The 20,087-nt window shown below is 39.7% G+C and overlaps 2 protein-coding genes across 6 annotated transcripts in view; one reads left to right on the top strand and one right to left on the bottom strand.

Moving 5' to 3' along the window:
- Positions 1-8,460, bottom strand: rhof (ras homolog family member F). 2 transcript variants are annotated; one of them, XM_021602677.3, is made up of 5 exons: positions 8,260-8,460; positions 3,118-3,205; positions 1,677-1,786; positions 823-957; positions 1-614 (listed from the first exon to the last, which is right to left on the bottom strand). In XM_021602677.3, exons 1-5 carry the CDS (start codon positions 8,317-8,319, stop codon positions 450-452), a joined length of 558 nt encoding a protein of 185 aa, XP_021458352.1. In that variant the 5' UTR covers positions 8,320-8,460; the 3' UTR covers positions 1-449. The 2 variants fall into 2 exon arrangements, with proteins under 2 accessions (XP_021458352.1, XP_021458351.1); XM_021602676.3 differs by lacking the exon at positions 8,260-8,460 and adding an exon at positions 3,929-4,560.
- Positions 7,639-20,087, top strand: part of LOC110523727 (SET domain containing 1B, histone lysine methyltransferase) — a 24,278-nt gene continuing 11,829 nt past the window's right edge. For 2 of the 4 annotated variants that reach the window (XM_090234734.1, XM_090234736.1), the window contains exons 1-6: positions 9,783-10,650; positions 10,837-10,991; positions 11,286-11,384; positions 11,612-11,882; positions 14,550-14,659; positions 18,358-19,491. In XM_090234734.1, the coding sequence (XP_090090860.1) occupies positions 10,590-10,650; positions 10,837-10,991; positions 11,286-11,384; positions 11,612-11,882; positions 14,550-14,659; positions 18,358-19,491 (1,830 nt within the window). In that variant the 5' untranslated portion in view covers positions 9,783-10,589. Of the gene's footprint in view, positions 8,079-8,502; positions 8,620-9,782; positions 10,651-10,836; positions 10,992-11,285; positions 11,385-11,611; positions 11,883-14,549; positions 14,660-18,357; positions 19,492-20,087 lie in introns of those variants that run through there. The other 2 variants (XM_090234735.1, XM_090234738.1) reach the window with 2 other exon arrangements.

A 20,087-nucleotide genomic window follows, 5' to 3' on the forward strand; every position in this document is an offset into this window, starting at 1 on the left:
AATGGGTACAACAAATTATTTATAAAAGTAAAAATAGCAATTCAGTCACTGATAAAAAGGACATTTGACAAAATTCTATGGTACACAATCTACTTTATCATATTCAATCTACTTTATCATATTCTCACTTATACTTTGGCCTAACGTGGAGACAAAACCACTCTGGAATCCCAGGATAGACCACAGAACTAGCAGGATTACCATCTCGACCCTAGCAGACATTAGTTCAGTGTTGAATATCATTGTCCAGATTCCAAGGGCATGAGTTGGCTGGGGACGGTGTCTCCAGACAGGCTCTTGATGAAATTGAATTAGGTTGACCCAGGATGTGGCAAGCAGTTGTTTATAATAGACAAGCAGCAGATGGTGTAGATTTGACATGTAAGACCAGGGGACAGGGTGTCCTGTTGTGTCAATTGACTTCAAGCCTCTGTCCTTTCACTAAGAGGTCACAGGACAACACAATGCCTCTTCCTCGTACGGTGTTTTGCTCTGCGGCAGGATGCCAGGGCTTTTTTAGTGGCCTCTCTGAAAATGTCCTCCACGTTTTCACGATATTTGGCTGAACACTCCAGATAAAGCTCAGCACTCATGTGCCGCCTGGTCTCCTCACCCTGTGAAACCAAACAAAGAGTATTCATTGGAAGACAGGGGAGTACTGGATCAGAATTGGAAACTGACACACAGGGCAAATCAGGGGGACTAGGATCAAACATTTGAGAAGCCATCATCCATAATTCAAATGAAATGGTTAAAGTCAAGGCCGCACACCGTAAGTTATGTGTATAAACCCTTTCATCAGGAGGACAGGTTGATCCTCACCTGTGTGTAAGTAATGGGAGCCTGGTCCATGGCTTTGAGCCTTCTGGTACGTTCCTTATCCTTTCTCAGGTCAGTCTTACAGCCAATCAGAATGACAGGAACATCACGACAGAAGTGGTTCACTTCCGGGTACCACTGTGTGAGTCAGCAGATCACAAAAGTTAATATAGGGGTCAGGGGTCAGAGGTCAAGGTAGGAAGGAAGGTGGTCAAAATACCACATTGGTATTGCAAAAAACACTCCATAGACAGGTTGTTTGGCTTGGCTCTACGCCCATTGCATCACACACCCAGGTATCGGTTCTACAAATAGGTGTGTTTTCTTTTGTGTTTACCACCCCCCTCCCTTGCTGTAGTGTTTTACGCGTACGTCTCACTCTGACTACATTCCCCATGTCTTTATCACACTGTTTGCATTCATGGCTCTGTATTGACATTTCCCTGCTCATTGAGGGAGGCTTCCAGCACAGTCCCAGTTTGTGCTGTGGTTGATTCACATGTAGCGAAGGGAGTCAAAAGAAAGTACACCACTATATCAAAGTCAATCATTTACAATCATTCATCAAACTAAATTCCTACCTAGACATGACGTCTAACCACTGATAAGAGGGGAACTCACACAATCCTTTTCCACCTCTCTGTAGTGACTAATGTTGGGTTTGTTTACCAAACCACACTCAGTTAATGTTAGGTTCATTATGCACTGTACTGGGATCCTAGCAAAACACACCGGCCTGTCCAATTCACTCTGTGGTGAGCTGCATTAGCGTTGGATATTGTTGGGCAGAATATGAATGTCATTGGCTGTCACTGCATAATGGAATATCGTTGATGAATCATGGTCAGTGAGCTTACTTTGATTAAGACATTTTCAAAACTGGTGGGGTTGGTTACGTCATAACAGACTAACACCAGGTTGGCATTCTGATAGGAGAGTGGCCTCAAACGATCGTAGTCATCTTGGCCTGAAAAAGGTACACAGAAATACACAATGTTAAGTGTTTGATGACATTTTTTAAAGGAAATAGAGACAATGGCAAACAAGGATCTGATCCATTGGGCTTATCCTTGCAGTCCAAGAATGAAAAATAATGGCACATTCATAAAATAACAATGTTAAAAGTATGTCAAATTAAAATGTTCCACTTTTATCTAAAAAAATAAACTCTAGTATGGAACAAGTTGATACAGAACCATGCTGGGGGTGAGTTATAAAACCACATCCTGGCTTCAACTTCCATTTCCTGTAAAATAAAGTGGCTGGTGCAGCAGTGATGACTCACAGTAAACAATGTGCTGGGACGTGATACTATGTTCCAGGAACAACCTAAGTAGATCATTCTGCCACTTATTAGTCAATACGTGTCATGTGCATATCTAGAGGGGAGTTGAATATCCAGTATTGATAGAGAACAAGTATAAAGTCATTTCTGAAACTAATTTCTCAGGAAGCCAAGTGTCCTACAAGTCTGGATAAAAATCTAAAATCCATAACAAGGAGCTGAAAAGACTAGAAATCAAGTTTGACATGATCCTAATCAAATAAAAAACTTTTCAACAGAGTAAGGCATTATTTTGAAACTACTTTGCAAGTAAGTAACAATAAAACAAAGATTTTCAATTCAATATCTAGCCATTTCAGCTGATAATCTGAGGTTTCGTTGACAATGTCTAGTTAAAAGTTTCAAAGACCAGTCAGATGACAAACACAGATAGAAACAGCATTTCTGTCTATAGATGAGCCTAGGCCACATCCTGTCACAACAGCTTTCTACAAAACGGCTGCTTATCAGTGCTGCAGGAGGGCAAGGTGTAATGCTCAGTGAGATGTCGTGTCATACTCATAGTTTACCAAAAATGTTTTATTAACTACAAAGTCAGACAGTATTCTACAATAATCCATTATGACATTTCAACACAACACCTTGTTCGGGAAAAAGGAGCCAGTCAGAGAAAGGCATAAGACATGTTCAGTGCTCGTCCTAGTCCAATGTTCGTTTTTACTGCTTATTCTCCAGAAAACAAGACTATCTTTTTAAAACGGGTGGCTATATTAGTTTCTAATTGAAACCCTTTCAGAATCTCTGTTTTGAACCCATTGTTTTGAATGCATTGACGTCTGACACAATTCTATCCTTCTCTAGCTTTATGTTCCACCTAGCTGATCAAAGATCTGCTATCAGAATACCTCTGCTCAAACAGGACAGGCAAAGTGACTCCACATTCACACCCTGCATATCTGCCCACATGCAGAAATGTAACACTGTTAGATATATAGATACTTAATAATACTTACCAGCTGTGTCATAGAGGTTGAGTCTAATCTCTTTCCCTCCATACTTGACTGTGGTGACATATTTCTCAAACACAGACGGAGCATACTTCTGTTAAACAGAAATGACAAAGGGAGAAAGAAATTCCGTATTTCAATCCTTTTGCATTTCCTCCATGGGATAATATTAAAGCACATAATTGAGACATAATAGAACCAAAACTGGATACAGTGCCATAGAACACTACCGGTACATGTATTCAATATCTGTCTAGGACAATACCCTAATTATGTAACAACATTATCTTTGGAGATGGAAGCCTATATTTAGAATAGTGTTATTTTTCTGTTCTCAAATACCGTGATTTTGTTTGGGAGTGTTAATGCAGTGTAAAAGGAATATATTTGCCTTCATTATTTGAAAGGTTCATGTTTATGCTGGACCTTTGGCATTACACACACTTCAGTCTGAACTTGTATAATGAACTTAACATAAATCTGCTGACCAAAATTAAATAATGGAGATGTCAATAGAATAATTGTTTTTATTTGTATTAAGACATTTTAGTAAGATTAAATATTTAAACAATATACTTGTATATTAATTTCATGATAGAGAAGTGGAGATAATCATTAGGCTACTCATAACATTTTAGTTTCACAGCCAACCTCTGAGTTTGGCTTGGTGATGACACTGTCAACAGGGCACAAATTAATCATGACTGCATAATTCAATATATTTTTAAAGGGTGATTATCTTAATCTAAACAATAAAATTCAAACACATTTACCTTCTTATACTTATATATTTAAAGAGATGCCATGCTGTCCTTACCTCTGGAAAGTCTCCTTTAGCATAGACCATTAGAAGGGATGTTTTCCCACAACCCCCATCACCCACAATAACAATTTTGAGCTCTTCTCCCTTCTTAGCGGTGCCATTGCTTGTCATAGTACCTTTCTGTGTCATATCTCTTCTGTACGGTCCAACAGGTCGCCGTCAGACAGAAGTCAGGGTAATGTCAGTTCCTCCAAACTGAGTCTAAACACATGTCAGTGTTGTACGATAAGTTAATTTAAAGAAACAGAGCTTAGCTAAGTGAGAAGAATAAGTGAGTAAAAACAGGAAAGGAAGAAACCAAGTTCAGGCTCATCTTAACCAGGTCTTTCCCTCTGCTCTGCTCACCACTTCTTGTTCCTGTCCAAACACTTCTCACCCACATCAATTTGTTCACCGGAAGAGTCTCTGTGGTAAGAGCTGTCATGCAATAGTCAACAGCAGTGCTCTCTCACCTTCCCGCTCTGTAGTCATCTGGCCTGTCCCTTAACATCACTAGGTGGGGCTGAGGCTCACACAGAGGCATTGTCTGTATTTAAAAAGGTGTATTGAGTGTGCTTCAGCAAAGTTCTGAGTAGTTCACTCTCCTCTGTGCCTTCCTCCTCCCTCTCAGAGAAGAAATCAATAATGATCAGTGGCATCTGAGAAGTATTGGTGCTATGTGATATAGAGGGATATTATTGCAAGGACTCTGATGAAGATTGGGGTTAGATGGGGTCAGGGATCACACAGGCCTAGTAACCTTTGACTTGATGGATCTGTGCCACCTTGAATTCTGGAGCTCTCTTATTTTACTTAGAGTTAGGGATATAACCACTATGGATGAAAATGCTATTCTATGTCACCCTGTGTGCCTTCACTAGGCCTCTGAAATTATACTGAAAATGTGACCACTAAACCACAATAAATGTAAGTTGGCAGTTTAGTACTAAAGATACTTTTTTCTTAGTGTAAAGATGCAATTTTCTTTAAGAAATCATCATCTCTGAGATGTCTTCTTCATTTTGACAGTTGTCAGTATTTTAAACCACCAACAATTTCAAAAGCGCAAAGACAACACAAGACAGACATCTTATTGATTTATATTTATTTACAATTAAAAATTATATTTTTTAAACAATTTCTTACAAAAGTAACATGATATTTTGATTAACATTTTATAAGAGAAAGCACATTTGAAAGACCATTGGGTAAACTGTTAAACATTTTTTTATGTTTAAATGCATACTTTTATGTAACTATTTTCAACCTAGTGCTTCATTGCCACCTACAGGAATGCCACCAAAAGGGATATTTCATTTTGGCTTCTGACAGGCAGTATGTGTGTGAAAAAAAATAAGGAGAGATAAGGAGAGATATATTTGGTTTAGATAGCATACAGTTTGTGGCAAAATAAATAGACCCAAAGAAAAATAAAGACAATTTCAATATACACACAATATCTACATTTGTATCAGTGGATTTTGTCATGTTTTTCTAATCTAAATTGTGGGATTTATGTGAAGTGATATGTTATATGAATAATAACGTTGGCTATATTCTGTTATTATTGCACCAATAACAGTTAATCAATTTCTCTTAAGATTTATTTCAGCCCTTTGGAGAACAGGCAGCTGCCCTTTTGAAGGGCTAGGCCTATAACACTCCTATGCTCTCAAGCGGTCATGGAGCAGGGAAAAGACTATTCAGAAAAGAGAGTGAACGCATATGAATAATGTAGGCCCTATGTTTAAACACATGCATAAACATTCAATATTCGCATTAAATTGGAGTAAAATACAGTTTTGACTAGCGGTACTAAAATGGCCGCTCTCTCTCTTCTGTCCATTTCGTACTGTGCGCAAATGGTGACGCTGGAGTCGAGGCCAAACTCGAGGAAATCTTGACTCCACATAATGTATTCGCCTCCAACACTATCCAAATCAAAACGATCCATGGGATTCATTTTGATTTGGATAATGTTGTAGGCGAATAAATTTTTTAAGCAACATTTGTGTTTAAATCTTACAATTATATATATTTTTTCCTGTGACATAGGCCTACTGAATTAACACAATTTATGAGCTAAAATATCATCGTGCACGCAACATAAATCAACGGGAGTAGCCCAATTTGATCATTGTAAAAACCTCCTCCCTATAATCGATTATATTTCTGTGGGACTGCAATCCAGATTAGAATGGTCAAAATGTGATTCGAAAAATTGACGTGTTGAATGTATAGTATATGTTCAACGTTTATAACGGTAAATATACATTTTGTAACTTTTAACAGTGTTTAGTCATTTGGCAAATGATCTAAATTACCCTGGGTCTATTTATTTTGAAGACAATTTTATTTTGTCTATAGGCTCCAGGCGATGAATGCTGGTTGAATACATTTAAATGTATTATTCTAAATTAAATGCAAAAAAATGGTGCAGTAACCTGTGTCCAGCTCTCCAAATACATTCCAAAACATTTTATACAACTATCGAAAGCAACATTATCCCCAAAATATATAAACATGAATTGAGTTATGCTATCATTTGAACTATTAACAGATTGACATAAAGGCCTAAATAGATACCCATCTTGCCTGCATAGAACAGCTTGACGTGCAACGGTCCGAGTATTAGGCTCTGTATTTACGAATGTGCAAAGAGAAATAGTGTAGCCTACTGTACTGCGAGCAGTCGTTGGTCTTCTGCACAAGAGGCCCATTCCCTTCCCCCACTGGGTGTGCTTTTGTGTTCCTTCTATGCTTACGTAATGCTAACATTGCACAAAAACAGCTGTCCGGTTTTGCCATACAAAAAAACGTTACTATGATTCAGTCGGATTTTTAATAGAGGTCTGCCGGTCATAGAAAGACATTTGGCCAACAATGGTTTTTTTTTTTACATTTTACCTTCTACTCTAGTTGCTTCTATAATAGTAAAAACATGCCCTGCAATAATTTGAGCACTGAGGAACGAATGGAATGGTCTGCATGGTTATATTCTATATGTTATATTCTCTACAAGAAAGGCCCATCAATTGCTGGTATCTGGTATGCCCAACGCATCAATTTTGTTTTCAGAGGGTGTAAACACGTCGTTGGATGGCTGCTTTAGGCTAGTTTAGCCTCGTGACCTTATGGTTCGACTATCCTTTTAACCTTGGCCATTTACGCAGCAATTGTGCATTGGGTATTGAACCCTTCCTGGAAAACCCAGCTCCTCTACAGTTGACTCTAAAACAGTTCCGACATGTAGACTGTTCTCTGTTTTTGACAGTGAGGTTATTCAACCGCTGTGTTGATCAAGAGACTAAGATTGATCAGCATTATGCATGGCATAGACTACTGTACGCATAGCAACTGTAGCCAGACGAGCACACCTGGAGACCCTTACTCAGGAAAACAACCTCACCACACACACACACACACAGCTTTGTTCCTATTGTTCTGCTTTACCTATAGGATGGATTACATCTTGCTTGTCTGACATGTAACATCTTCTGAGTAGCTGATCAACACCTCGAAATACAACATCGAACCATTATCTTGAAGGGGAAATAGAGAGAGCACGAAGAAGTCTGAAATCCCCTTTGAGTATCCTGAACGAAATACAGCACTATGTTCGAAATCGTTTCTTCTGACCTTATATGGCTGTGTGGGTGCAGTTCTCTCAGACGCGTGGCAACCGGCCAGATTCTCAGATTACTGTCGTTCGCCAAAACCGGTTTAGATCTACCAGCAACTAGACTGAATGTGCCATGTTTCTCCGCTCTGTCGTTTGAATTCTGCTGTAGCCTACACTCTTTTACACACAGATACACACACACCCGTTGAAGTCATATTTCTTGCGCACCATTGATATGCTACATTTCCAGTGAGCAAACAGAGACCTGTGTGGGAGACTCAGTTATTTTTTGCGACTGACTATTTCGCCCAGCAATGGCGCAGCAACATAACCAGCACATAGTGATCTCGTTTGTCTGTGAAGAAGCCATTTTGAAATTGAGAACAGAACAGCAGAGAGAAGCCATTAAACAACAGTACATATAAAAAGGTCGTTTTTTGGACAAGTGGGAGCAATGAGATGTCTACAAGATTAATGACCCCTTAAAGCATTTCAGTGCTCCCAATAAGACATCTTTCTATTGGATTACATGTTTAATTAACTGTAAGTGTATGATTAGTATTTAATTCCAACAATATAATTTCACTTATTTCAATATAATACTTGTTAAGATAAACTTGGATAAATACATCCTTGGTGAACCTGCTTCTTAAAACAATCAGCTTTCCCATTATTGTTGTTTAGAACTATAGCCTATGCTTTGAGACAGCTCAAAATCCATTACCTTTAAAATGACAAGATTTCCATGGCAGTATGTTATGTCGTGTAGCTTCACTTTTAACATCTTCAAATTCGAGGGTGAGGGATTTGACTGCAATTCTGTCTTCAGGAAGAGAGAGGGGAGTTGGTTTGCATACTGCTCTCACTGATGCTGATGGAAGATTTTCAGCATTTGTTATTCGTTGGTCAAATAGCAGTGAAGACTAAGTGAAATAGTTTTGGGCTAATTGTTTTCTTCCTTTTTTAGGTGTTGCATCCCCACCCTTCCCTTAAGCCAATATTAGAGGATCCGAAGATGGGAATGAAAACGTTCCATTTCCCCCTGCATTTAGGCCTGATAAATGTATTTCATCACAATGTTAAGGTAAATATTTTCATTAGTTTCATTTTTCATCTGCTTCCTGTTGGATTCAGTATCTATGTGCTTAGCCTTTGGGGATACTAATAAGTAGGATTGAGTCTGGAATTCTACAGAAATAAAAATATGCCCTTGAAACAAGGTCAAGTAAATGTTACCCTCACATTCGTTCTGTCTAATGTCCCAAAACAATGTAGGCCTATAGCCTTCTCCTTACTATGAACCTTTATCATTTCACACATTTAGTGCATGAGCCATCATTTGAAGGAAGAATACTTACTAACTTTCAGGGCATTAAAGGTGTCTGTTGTGTAACTAGATACTGTAGCCTACCATGTGAAAGATGAGAAGCAACCACTCTTTAATGTAGAAAAAGGGGGTTAGCTGAGAACAAACAGCCAATTTCCAGATTCAGCATTTTTGAGAAAGGCCATTTGCTCTCTGGCCTGTTTTGTGCTGACAGAGCAGCAAATATACTTAGCCTCTGATGGATATAGTTAAAACAGCATGCAAATTAATGTATTGAAGAGAGGTGGCAATTCTACTGACACCATTACTCATAAATGATCAATGTATGATAGAAGTCAATGAATAAACAGAATTGTGATATTTTAATAACAGTAACTGCACATTTCCTGCATTTAAAATTTTACAAAAGTTAATAAAATGTCATTTACATATGCTATCATACATGGCCATTTACAGTGCAAAATGCCATTACAATGTCATTATACTTTTTCTCTTCATAGCAACTACAAGCTGTTTATTCACTATTTTTTACTTTAGAATCACAAATACTTTTATGGGTGTGCCATGACCTAGTTAGGACAAAGATGGATTCCAAGCAGAGGAGAAAAAAAGGTTAAAAATGTCAAAGGGATAACATCCAGTATTTTATCTTCCTTCTTCTCAATCCTGTCAATGATGAATCATTGTAATTTATCATAGTCCATAAAGAGATGAGGAAATCAAGTATAAGATCCCTTTTGGAACAAAGGAAACCCATATTGGCCATTGAGTCCCATTTCAGGAAAATGGCTGCTGAGCGCGCGCTCAGCCCCCTCTCTGCTCACTGTTAAAGGATTCCTCAGCCGTGCCTCTAATAGCAGAAGCTAAAATGGAGCTTCGCTCTGATTGGCCAGTGGAACTGCTACTGTTAACCAGCCAATTGCCCAAGCACTGCAAAATATCATGCAATGGATGGTACATCTCCTTACATACTTAACACAAAAGCTCAAAAGGACAATTGAACAGATTAATAATGCAGAACGTGTCGGCTAAGATAAATGGTTACTTCAAAATCTCCCCATATTTGGCTTTTGGATATTATAAGGGTATTACAGACTAATTGCATAGGTTATAATGTAGTCCTAGTCTGCAGTTGCAAACTGTTTTTGAGTAATGTTTTATTTACGTAATATATTGTAAACAGACCCAACAGTTTTCATGAGAAGCACCATTAACACAGCTCTAGGGTCAGGTTTTAAAATTCCTTTGGCTAACCTTTTCAAGCAGGAATTAAAACGTAATACTGACCCTAGATCTGTGCTTAGACAGAAGTTGCGTCTGCCTTCTATGTCCATCTTGTTTCCCGTATGAGTAAATGTAGGCGGTAGATTCAACACTTATTACATGCCCAATGTGCGAGCTATAGTTACTATACAATTACTTTTAATATTTGCATTAAAATGAATACATATCTTGATTTATTAGTGTGATTTTGTGTTTAAAATTGTCCCATAATATTAAAAAATATACGCATACGTAAAGAACCTCGAATCGAAAGTGCGAATGGTATGAGGGAAGGGAAGCTCAATAGTGGTGTATTGTGGGAGAGACCGAAACCCCAGACTGGAGGCACAATATGTGTTGGCTCGCAAAAAGGAGGCAGTATCCTTTAAATCATGTAGTGTAATCAGTGGGAGGTAAACGATCTCGCCGTTTGATTATTAAAATATCGTTCGATCGGATAAATCATGTCCAAGCCAGGGGAAAGAAACAGGCTAAACGAAGACCATGGCAGAAAGCAGAGTTCAAGTAAGCCTGCTCTTTTTTTTTTCTTTCCTCTGTAATGTCTGTTTCGGTTACTGGGATACTCTTCTGACCCCCATTTTCTTCCTCAGTATTTGCAAATTCAAGCATCTACTACTGTAGGCTATCGCTACCATGTAACGAGTGTTCGTGCGTGAGTCTGTTGCTCTCATCTTCTTGAAATTTCTACAGGTTTGGCGAACGGCATGGACAACCACCATCCCGTTTGCAGTTCGGGAGAGAAACGAAGTCACCATTGGAGAAGTTTCAAGTTGATTATTGACCCAGCGTTGAAAAAGGGATCGCACAAACTGTATCGTTACGATGGAACTTCATTTAACATGCCCGTAAGTGTTACATCCGTATTAGAAAAGAGAAACCCCTTCCCTACATTGTTGCATAGTGTTCGCCTCAAAGATTGACACAATGTACATTGTTAGTGGGCAGGACACGCTACTTTCTGCACCTGACACAGTGCATCAAAAGTGTCACTATCCCGGCGCTACAAACGCAGTCAAGGGTTTATGTAAAAAAAAAAAAAAAATCCTATCAACTTGATTGATCGGCAATCGGCCTGTTATAACACTCCTGCTTGTCAGAACTTTGAATGGCTAGGCTACATTTTATCATTCATTCTACAGAACCCTGGGATGCCACCCGTCGATATCGTCCGAGACCCAAGAATCGGTCGTCTCTGGACAAAGTACAAGGAGATCGATCTGCCGGTTCCAAAGTTTAAGGTAGGCTAATGAGTTAAACACTAAGATCTTAAACGAATGTGCAATGATTTAGACATTTTCGGTCTGTTACAGCCTTCTAAAGTTCCGAAGTTTTAGGTATGCAGACACACCCCCTCGCTGATGTTGATTGCGTCATGTTTTTTTATTTAGGATGTAGTGCGCCAGGCAGGCAACACATGCCATAAATGTAACATTCATAATGTAATGCAACTATTTTATTTCTCCAGATTGACGAATGTTACATTGGCCGTGTTCCACCCAAGGAGGTGACATTTGCCAGGCTGAATGATAACATCAGAGAAGGTTTTTTGACTGACATGTGCAAGAAATTTGGAGACATAGAAGAGGTGGAAATTCTCTACAATCCGAAGAACAAAAAGCATTTAGGAATAGCTAAAGTTATTTTTGGAACTGTAAAAGCAGCCAAGGATGCTGTCCAGACTCTACACAACACGTCTGTCATGGGCAACATCATCCACGTGGAGCTGGATCCTAAAGGTAAGCAATCTTTGCATGGGCTAAATATATGAGAGTATTTATAAATAATGTGCAATTAATGCTGTTGTAGGAACTACATTTACACATATGTGATAACATGATCCTTTATTTATAAGGTGTCACTAATTAAACTTTTGGAGGAGAACATTTAGTCACGTGTATACATTTACTCTGGTTGCTTGGTTACCAGAGTAATTGCATCTCAATGTCAGTACGATTTACATGGGATTCAGCCCACGAGCATCAAAACGGTGTACAAACTGCAGAACGGTCTTTTTTAGACTAAAATACAAATGAAACACTGTTAGGCCTATATCGGTTTGGACTTGTTTATTTTATTTATATCTGATTATTGCAGTAATCATTGAATTAGTTATATTTCTAGTTTGTTTCTTTCTATGCACAGGGATGGCCTATAATCAAACAACTAGGCTTGAAATATGTTAAACTATAGCCAAAATATAGTTGCTTACTTTCAGCCTGTAATTAAACAATATTTTACCGGTTCATGCTAGCTGCATTTTACAATCTTAATATCTTTGGCTGTAGCCATTAATATTGGTAATGTATCTTATTTAAAATTGACACATCAAGAACCTGTAACAGTTTCATTCTCTTAAAGAGACAGAGGTTCCTCTCATGTCAGCAGAAGGTGCTCAGTGATGCATTTGGTTTATAGGCCTACTGGTAGCCTATATAGAAAGGCTGGAGATCATGCATAAAATCTTAGGCCTACTGAGTACTGTCAATTTGTTATTATATTTTCACCTGCCGGCAGTAGTAGGCATATATCCCTGAAATGTATTTTTCAACTAGGCTAATGATCTCCATGTGTAGCTGCTGATTTAAAACGTCCATGAAATGTCACGAGAAAATGTCTTGTTATAAATCATGCAGAAACTCCTCCAAACCATCATTTTCTGTTTTATTAAATAAATTGAATAATAATGCCTTCAGAAAGTATTCATACCCCTTGATTTTTTCCACATTTGGTTGTGTTTCAGCCTGAATTCATGTTGGATGAAAAAATATATAATTCTCATCCATCTACACACAATAACCCATAATGACAAAGTGAAAACATGGTTTTTGAAATGTTTGCAAATCTATCTCATTTACATAAACATTCATACACCTGAGTCAGTAGAAGCACCTTTGGTAGCAATTACAGCTGTGTGTCTTTCTGGGTAAGTCTCTAAGAGCTTTCCACACCTGGATTGTGCAACATTTGTCCATTTATTATTTTCAAAACTCTTCAAGCTCTCTCAAATTGGTTGTTGATCATTGCCAGACAACCATTTTCAGGCCCTGCCATGTATTTTCAAGTAGATTTAAGTCAAATGTTATTCGGACACTCATGAACGTTCACTGTGTTCTTGGTAAGCAACTCCAGTACAGATTTTGCCTTGTGCTTTGGGTTATTGTCCTGCTGAAAGGTGAATTATTCTTCCAGTGTGTGGTGGAAAGCAGACTGAACCAGGTTTTCCCACTAGGATTTTGCCTGTGCTTAGCGGCATTTGTTTTATTTATTTTTATCCTGAAAAACTCCCCCTTCATTAAAGATTACAAGCATACCCATAACATGATGCAGCCACCACTATGTTTGAACATATGGAGAATGGTACACAGTAATGTGTTGTATTGGATTTGCCCCAACATAATTTTGTACTCAGGACAAAAAGTGTATTGCTTTGCCACATTTGTTGCAGTATTTCTTTAGTGCTGAAGCAAACAGGATGCATGTTTTGGAATATTTGTATTCTGTAGAGGCTTCCTTCTTTTCACTCTGTCAATTAGGTTAGTATTGTGGAGTAACTAAAATGTTGTTGATCCATCTTCAGTTTTCTCCTATCACAACCATTAAACAATGTTTTAAAGTCACCATTGGCCTCATTGTGAAATCCCTGAGAGGTTTCCTTCCACTCCGGCAACTGAGTTAAGAAGGGCACTTGTTTACTTGTTGTGACTGGGTGTATTGATAAACCATCCAAAGTGTAATAATTCAATTCACCATGCTCAAAGGGATATTCAATGTCTTTTTTTTATTTATTTGTACCCATCTACCAATAGGTGCCATTCTTTGAGAGGCATTGGAAAACCTCCCTGGTCTTTGTGGTTGAATCTGTGTTTGAAATTCACTGCAGGACTGTGGGACCTTACACTTATCTGTATGTGTGGAGTACAGAGCTTGAAGTAGACATTCAAAACTCATGTTAAACACTGTTATTGCACATAGAATCCATGCAACATATTATTTTAATTGTTAGGCATATTTTTACTCCTGAATTGTATGCTTTCCATAACAAAGGGGTTGAATACTTATTGACTCAAGACATTTCAGCTTTTCATATTTTATTTTTTGGAAAAATTTCAAACAACATAACTCCACTATAACATTATGGGGATTTTGGGTAGGCCAGTGACAACTCAATTGAATCCATGTTAAATTCAAAATGTGGAAAAAGTCAAGGGGTGTAAAGGCACTATATATCACATATTATTGCATATACATTATTTTGTATTTATTGCTGTGCATGATGTTCTTTTTACTCACCTCCTAAGGCGTCAACTAAAGGGTAACTGAGAAATATAATTTTCTATTTCAGTAAGGTGCCACCAAACCTTTATTGTACCATATCTTATGGTATCTTAACCTTATCCATTCAGGAGAGAATCGCCTTCGATACTTCCAGCTACTTCTGAATGGCACCTTCACCCCTCGGACACTTCCGGTGGGAGGAGAAGTGTCCCCTCGTAGCCTGGCAGAGGCTCTTCTGGTAAGACCACCCTTTTTGTGTTGATGTTTAGCAGCACTAATGTTGTATTTAAGAAAATGTGCAAGTGTTGCATAACAGGCTCACAGGAAAGGTCAGCATGTTTAATTTGTCTGAACATTCTATTTGATGTACCTTTTGTAGCAGTGCCCACTGATAGACAATGCCCTAGTCCCTTGAATTGATTGTAAAGTTCTGAGCATAATCCTGAGTCTCCCAACTTTCAAGGAAAACTCCAACCAAAAAGGATCTTTTGGTGTTTGTCAATTATTGACTTAGTTTTCAAGATATGTAATTTTCAAAATGCAGAAATCCTCCCTGTATGTTCCATTGTCAATATATACTGCAGAATAGCCAGTGTATCTCACCTGAAATGTATTTCAGTTGAAGGCCTAGTTAAGTAATTACTGTCAGTAGTTTTTCCAGCTTCAAAGGTTTGTTTGGTGAATCATTTTGCTCTATGCCTGACTCATTTACCCATTTCAGACAGATGTGGTTTATTACATCTAATAAAGAATATATATATATATATATATATATATATATGAGAGAGAGATATGGATATATAGCAATGTTTATATAACCTCCTTTCATACAGCCCCTTTACCATGTTCTTGCAAATTGTAATTTGCTATTTGTGATGGGTGGGGTGTGTTGTAAAACTATGGGGGCTGTTGGCATTTCAAATTAGGGAGGTGTTACATTTTATTTGACCTTTTTATTTAACTAAGCAAGTCAGTTAAGAACCAATTCTTATTTTCAATGACGGCATAGGAAGAGTGGGTTAACTGCCTTGTTCAGGGGCAGAACGACAGATTTTTACCTTGTTAGCTCGGGGATTCGATCTTGCAACGTTTCGGTTTCTAGTCCAACGTTCTAACCACTAGGCTACCTGCCGACGTGTTAATGAATTTACCTACAGAAAAAGCACAGAACCATTTACACAGACACAATACCTGTATTTTGGTTACGTGGTCTGTGAAAATGCAGGAATCATGTCTAGGTCTTTAGGTGGCTTTTCATTTGCTATGTTGTTGTTTTTACCCCCTACCCCTTTCAGATCTAACATAAAGCATGTAAAATGAAGTAGGCATGGTAAATTAGTGGGATTTTGGTCTGTGTATGAAAGGGATAATTGTTACTGCCCTGTACTCAAGTGAGTCCCAGTGAACCCCTAGCCAATCTAAGCTGACACCCTTATCTCTAATCTCTATCAGTGCAGCAGGTGGTAAAATGGGGCCCAGGAAGGAATGTTGTCAAGAACGTCTGCCTGCCTGCAGAGAAAAGGGGCTGCCTGTACTTTGAACCGTAGCCCTTACTGCCCAGCTGCTCCTGCAAGCACTGCTAGGCTGTTTTTAGCTGTTTTAATTAATACATATTGGGAAGTGTTGCAAAAACTGAAATTTGACCATACATCTTTAGATATAACTGTTGGCCTGTTAAGTGAAATCATAACTCTGGTGCTGATAATCTGATGTTATATACAGTCAGGCCCGAAGTTATTGGCACTCTTGATTAGCAATTATAAATAACACAAATACTGAGCTGTATTGCATGCAATTTTTTTTTTACCACAAATATTTTATTTTAATGGGAGTCAAAATCAATGGCACCTCTGTTTTTCAATACCTCACCATGTGCGGATAATGACACTGAGCCTTTAAAATATATATATAATTATTTTTTAGTTTGGAGAACACACTGGGTGGGATCTTGGACCCTTCCTCTGTACAGAATCTTTCCAGATCCTTTATATCCTTTGTCTGCGCTTATGGCAGGGACGTCATTTCAGCTAAACCTAGGGTATGGTAAAGTGACGGGGGGGATTCAACCCGCTAATACTGCTGAACTGCATTTGCTTTTTAATCGGTATTAGAATGATTTAGTAGCCTATTTTACATTGTTGGTGTTGAGCTAGGGTATGGCGACTGCCATAACCAATTTACACCCCTGGCTTATGGACTGTCCTCTTCCATTCAAACCACAGGTTTTCAATGGGGTTCAAGCCGAAGACTGAGATAGCTATTGCAAAATGTAGATTTTTTTGTGGATTTTAATGTGTGCTTGGTTATTGTCTTGCTGGAAGATCCACTTGTGGCCAAGTTTCAGCCTCATGGTAGAGGAAACCAGTTTTTTTTGGCTAAAATGCCTTAGTACTGGGTAAAGTTAATGATGCTGTTGACCTTAACAAGGGCCCCAGGACCAGTGGATGCAAAATGTCTCCATAAGATAAAATATCCACCACCATATTTTACAGTAGGTATGGGGTTCTTTACTTCATATGCATTTTTCTTGTGACGCCAAACCTACCACTGGTGTGCGTGGCCAAAGAGCTCTATTTTCATGTCATCCAATAAATGTAAAAGCCTGGAGATTACTAAACGGAATAGACACTTGGATTTGAACCTGTGCAATGTTCAGATTACATGGACGTGGATCTCTATGGCCACACAAACCATGTTTCCATCCACAGTTTTTATGCAAATAAACTCGTATCGTATAAAAAAAATAATCTGTGATGGAAACAGGTGATTTCGGTACAATTTTCTAAATGCCGACCGATTTAATTGTTTTCTCGACATGGGATCCCTTTGTGTCTGTAAAATTAGTTATGCGAGAAATGGCAGTGGAAATGCCTTTATGCGCAAATATTTCAATAAAACCATAATATCGAGGTAAACTTGGAGTCACGTGATGATATGGTGTGTGTGGTCTTCCCACTACGACTCGAGAAACCAAGCAGGTTAATAGACTACAGATATATTTTAAGTTATGATGAACTTCGCAGGGTGGTGAAAGTGCATGTTGATGAGCTTGATGCTCCTTTCCAATAAATATCTAGGGTCATATTCTGATGACATGATGCTTCACTGCCATTTGATAAATACAAATATTCTTGCTCTTATCCATAATAATCTCATGCAGTCAAGCCTACCCTCACCGTGTCTGCTAGTTCTTGGCTAGAGCACCCTTGCCAAGACCAGACATGAGTTATTTAATGCAACAGTTTTTGTTAAACTAGTTGAAATTTGTTAACATGCGATGGAAACACATTGACCTTTATATTTTTATTCAGTACATGAAAACGTAAGTGAAAAAATTACATTTTCTGTGCACTACGTCGTCATCACTTTAAAAAAAAAAAATGTTTTTATCCGCAAGTCAGTTGTGTGGAAACACACCACTGGTGGGTAAATGCATACATTTTCTTTATGCAGATTTGAGAATATTTGCATGCAAATATGTCGCCCATTGGATGGAAACCTAGCTACAGAGGGCAGTCCATACGCGCAGACTTAAGGATATCAAGGATCTAGAATGGATTATGTATGGAGGAATGGTATAAGATCCCTGTGTTCTCCAATCTCATTAAACCTTTTTATAAAAAGGCTGTGGCATTATCCTTGGAAGGTGAGATATTCAAAACAGGGGTGCCAATACTTTTGACCTATCTTTTTGAGAAAAATATGTATTGCTTGTTAAAATATATTTCTCTGAGCAATTGTATTAGTATAAAATAATATATTTACCCAATTTTCTTTTTAGCATACTGCACAATAAAGCTCAGTATTTGTACAGTTCTTTGTTTTGCTCCTCTTTATCAAGGGTGGTAATAATTTAATTAATTTGACCTGACTGTGTTTCATCACTGCCTTCTGTGAGTGGATTTCCTAAGCAGATTTTGGTGTGTCCCTCCCCAGGCTTGTGAACCCTTGCGCCGGCTCTCTGAGAGCAGCTCATCTGCTGCAGTGGGAGGCACAGTGACCCCCAGCGGCACCGCCACCAACACCACCCCACTGTCCCAGGACACGGCTTACTCTAGCCTAAGGCAAGACACGCCGCAGTCCCAGGGCACCCCTCATACCCCTCGCCAGACCAGCACCCCCTTCTCTCAGGACTCCAGCTATTCCAGCAGACAGGGCACCCCAGCCTACCAGTCTAGCCGGGCCGAAGGCTCCGGAAGCTACAAGTCTCGCAGACACGAGAGCAAGTTCCAGGATGCCTACAACCGGAGACCGGAGAGGCGCTACGTCCATGGCGCTGGGGGATCGGGATCCTCCTCATCCTCCTCCTCTTACCGAGGAAATTTTGAACAGTCTGCCTTTAAGCAGCACCAACCTGCCCCACCTGAACCCCCTCCCTCTGCCTCATCCTTTGCCCACACACCACCTCCCCCTACCAGTGCCAGCTTTAAGTCAGCCTTCTCCCCCTACCAGCAGGCCCCCATGCCCCCGGCGTTCCCCCCCTCAGAACCTCCGATCCACCAGCCCGTCCAGCGGGAGGCGGAGTACCGGAGACCCCCCCAGCCCCCCATGGCCCCTGCCACTGACTTCATGCCAGTCAAGGATAAGCCAGGTACTCCACCCATTCCAGAACCCCCACCTGAACCCAAGGCCCACCCCAGCACCCCCCTTGCCCGGAAACCAGAGCCCTGCCCACCTTCTCCCGGCACCCCGACGCTGGAGTCAGAGCGAAATAGCCTGGACTCCCGTATCGAGATGCTGCTCAAGGAGAAAAGGACAAAGCTTCCCTTCCTTCCGGGAGGCGACTCATCAGACACTGAGGTGCGTATGGAGGGGAGCCCCATCTCCTCCTCTTCCTCTCAGCTGTCACCCATCCCTCCTTATGGGGGCACCCACACCTCTCGGCCCTCTAGCACAGGCCTGGAGGATGTCAGCCCTACGCCCCTGCCTGACTCCGATGATGAGGAGCCCATCCCTGGAACAGGCTTGCTCCTCGAGAGGGTCATCTCCCCAGACCATCTCCATGGGATGAACACCAGTGACCCGAAGGATGGTCGCCTCGGAAACCACACACCCACAGACAAATTGGAGGTAAGAACGAACAGTATCATCCTAACTTTGGATAGATACACTATTTTTAGAAAGTTAGGGATGAGAAGGGGGAATAGAGGGTCCATTCCATACATGACATGTTATTTGCCAGAGTAGTAGTATTGCTATGGAGATGTCTGCTTGCAGCCTGATCTATTTGGCAGTTATAGGGGGGGGGGGCACAGGAAGTAAACATAGGCCTGCACTTTGTCTTGTTTCATTCTTGTGCTACCAGAGGAAATGGTTTATACTGGTTTCACAGCAAACTGTTATTATATGGGTTTCTTCCAAACTTGGTATGCTGTGAAGTTATCAACAACATACTGTGATACAGAACGTTTGAGTAGTGTGTTTTTCCCCTGCCGTCAGAACTCTCAAAGAAATACACTTCACACACTCTTCATGTACTCTGACAATCTGTTTCCATGGTCTTTCTGTTTGTTTGGCTGTGTGTTTTAAAAAGCATGTATTAATCATTTTGCAAAAAAAATGCAAAGCTCCTACAGTTGCTAGTTAATTCTCTACATAGCACACTTGAACATTGCAGCCAGCCCTCCAAAGTGTGGACATGTATCAGGGAAACATCAAACAAAGGC

The sequence above is a fragment of the Oncorhynchus mykiss genome, chromosome 5 (assembly GCF_057628025.1).
Source record: "Oncorhynchus mykiss isolate SJ-2025 chromosome 5, ASM5762802v1, whole genome shotgun sequence".
Lineage (NCBI taxonomy): Eukaryota > Metazoa > Chordata > Actinopteri > Salmoniformes > Salmonidae > Oncorhynchus > Oncorhynchus mykiss.

Excerpts from the sequence above, each read along its gene's own strand:
- rhof (XM_021602676.3), bottom strand. The coding sequence starts at position 4,063 with ATGACACAGAAAGGTACTATGACAAGCAATGGCACCGCTAAGAAGGGA. Across the intron at positions 1,787-3,117 it reads CAACCTCTATGACACAGCTG|GCCAAGATGACTACGATCGT; the intron begins GTAAGTATTATT and ends TACCTTTTTCAG. Across the intron at positions 615-822 it reads CTCCCATTACTTACACACAG|GGTGAGGAGACCAGGCGGCA; the intron begins GTGAGGATCAAC and ends TTGGTTTCACAG.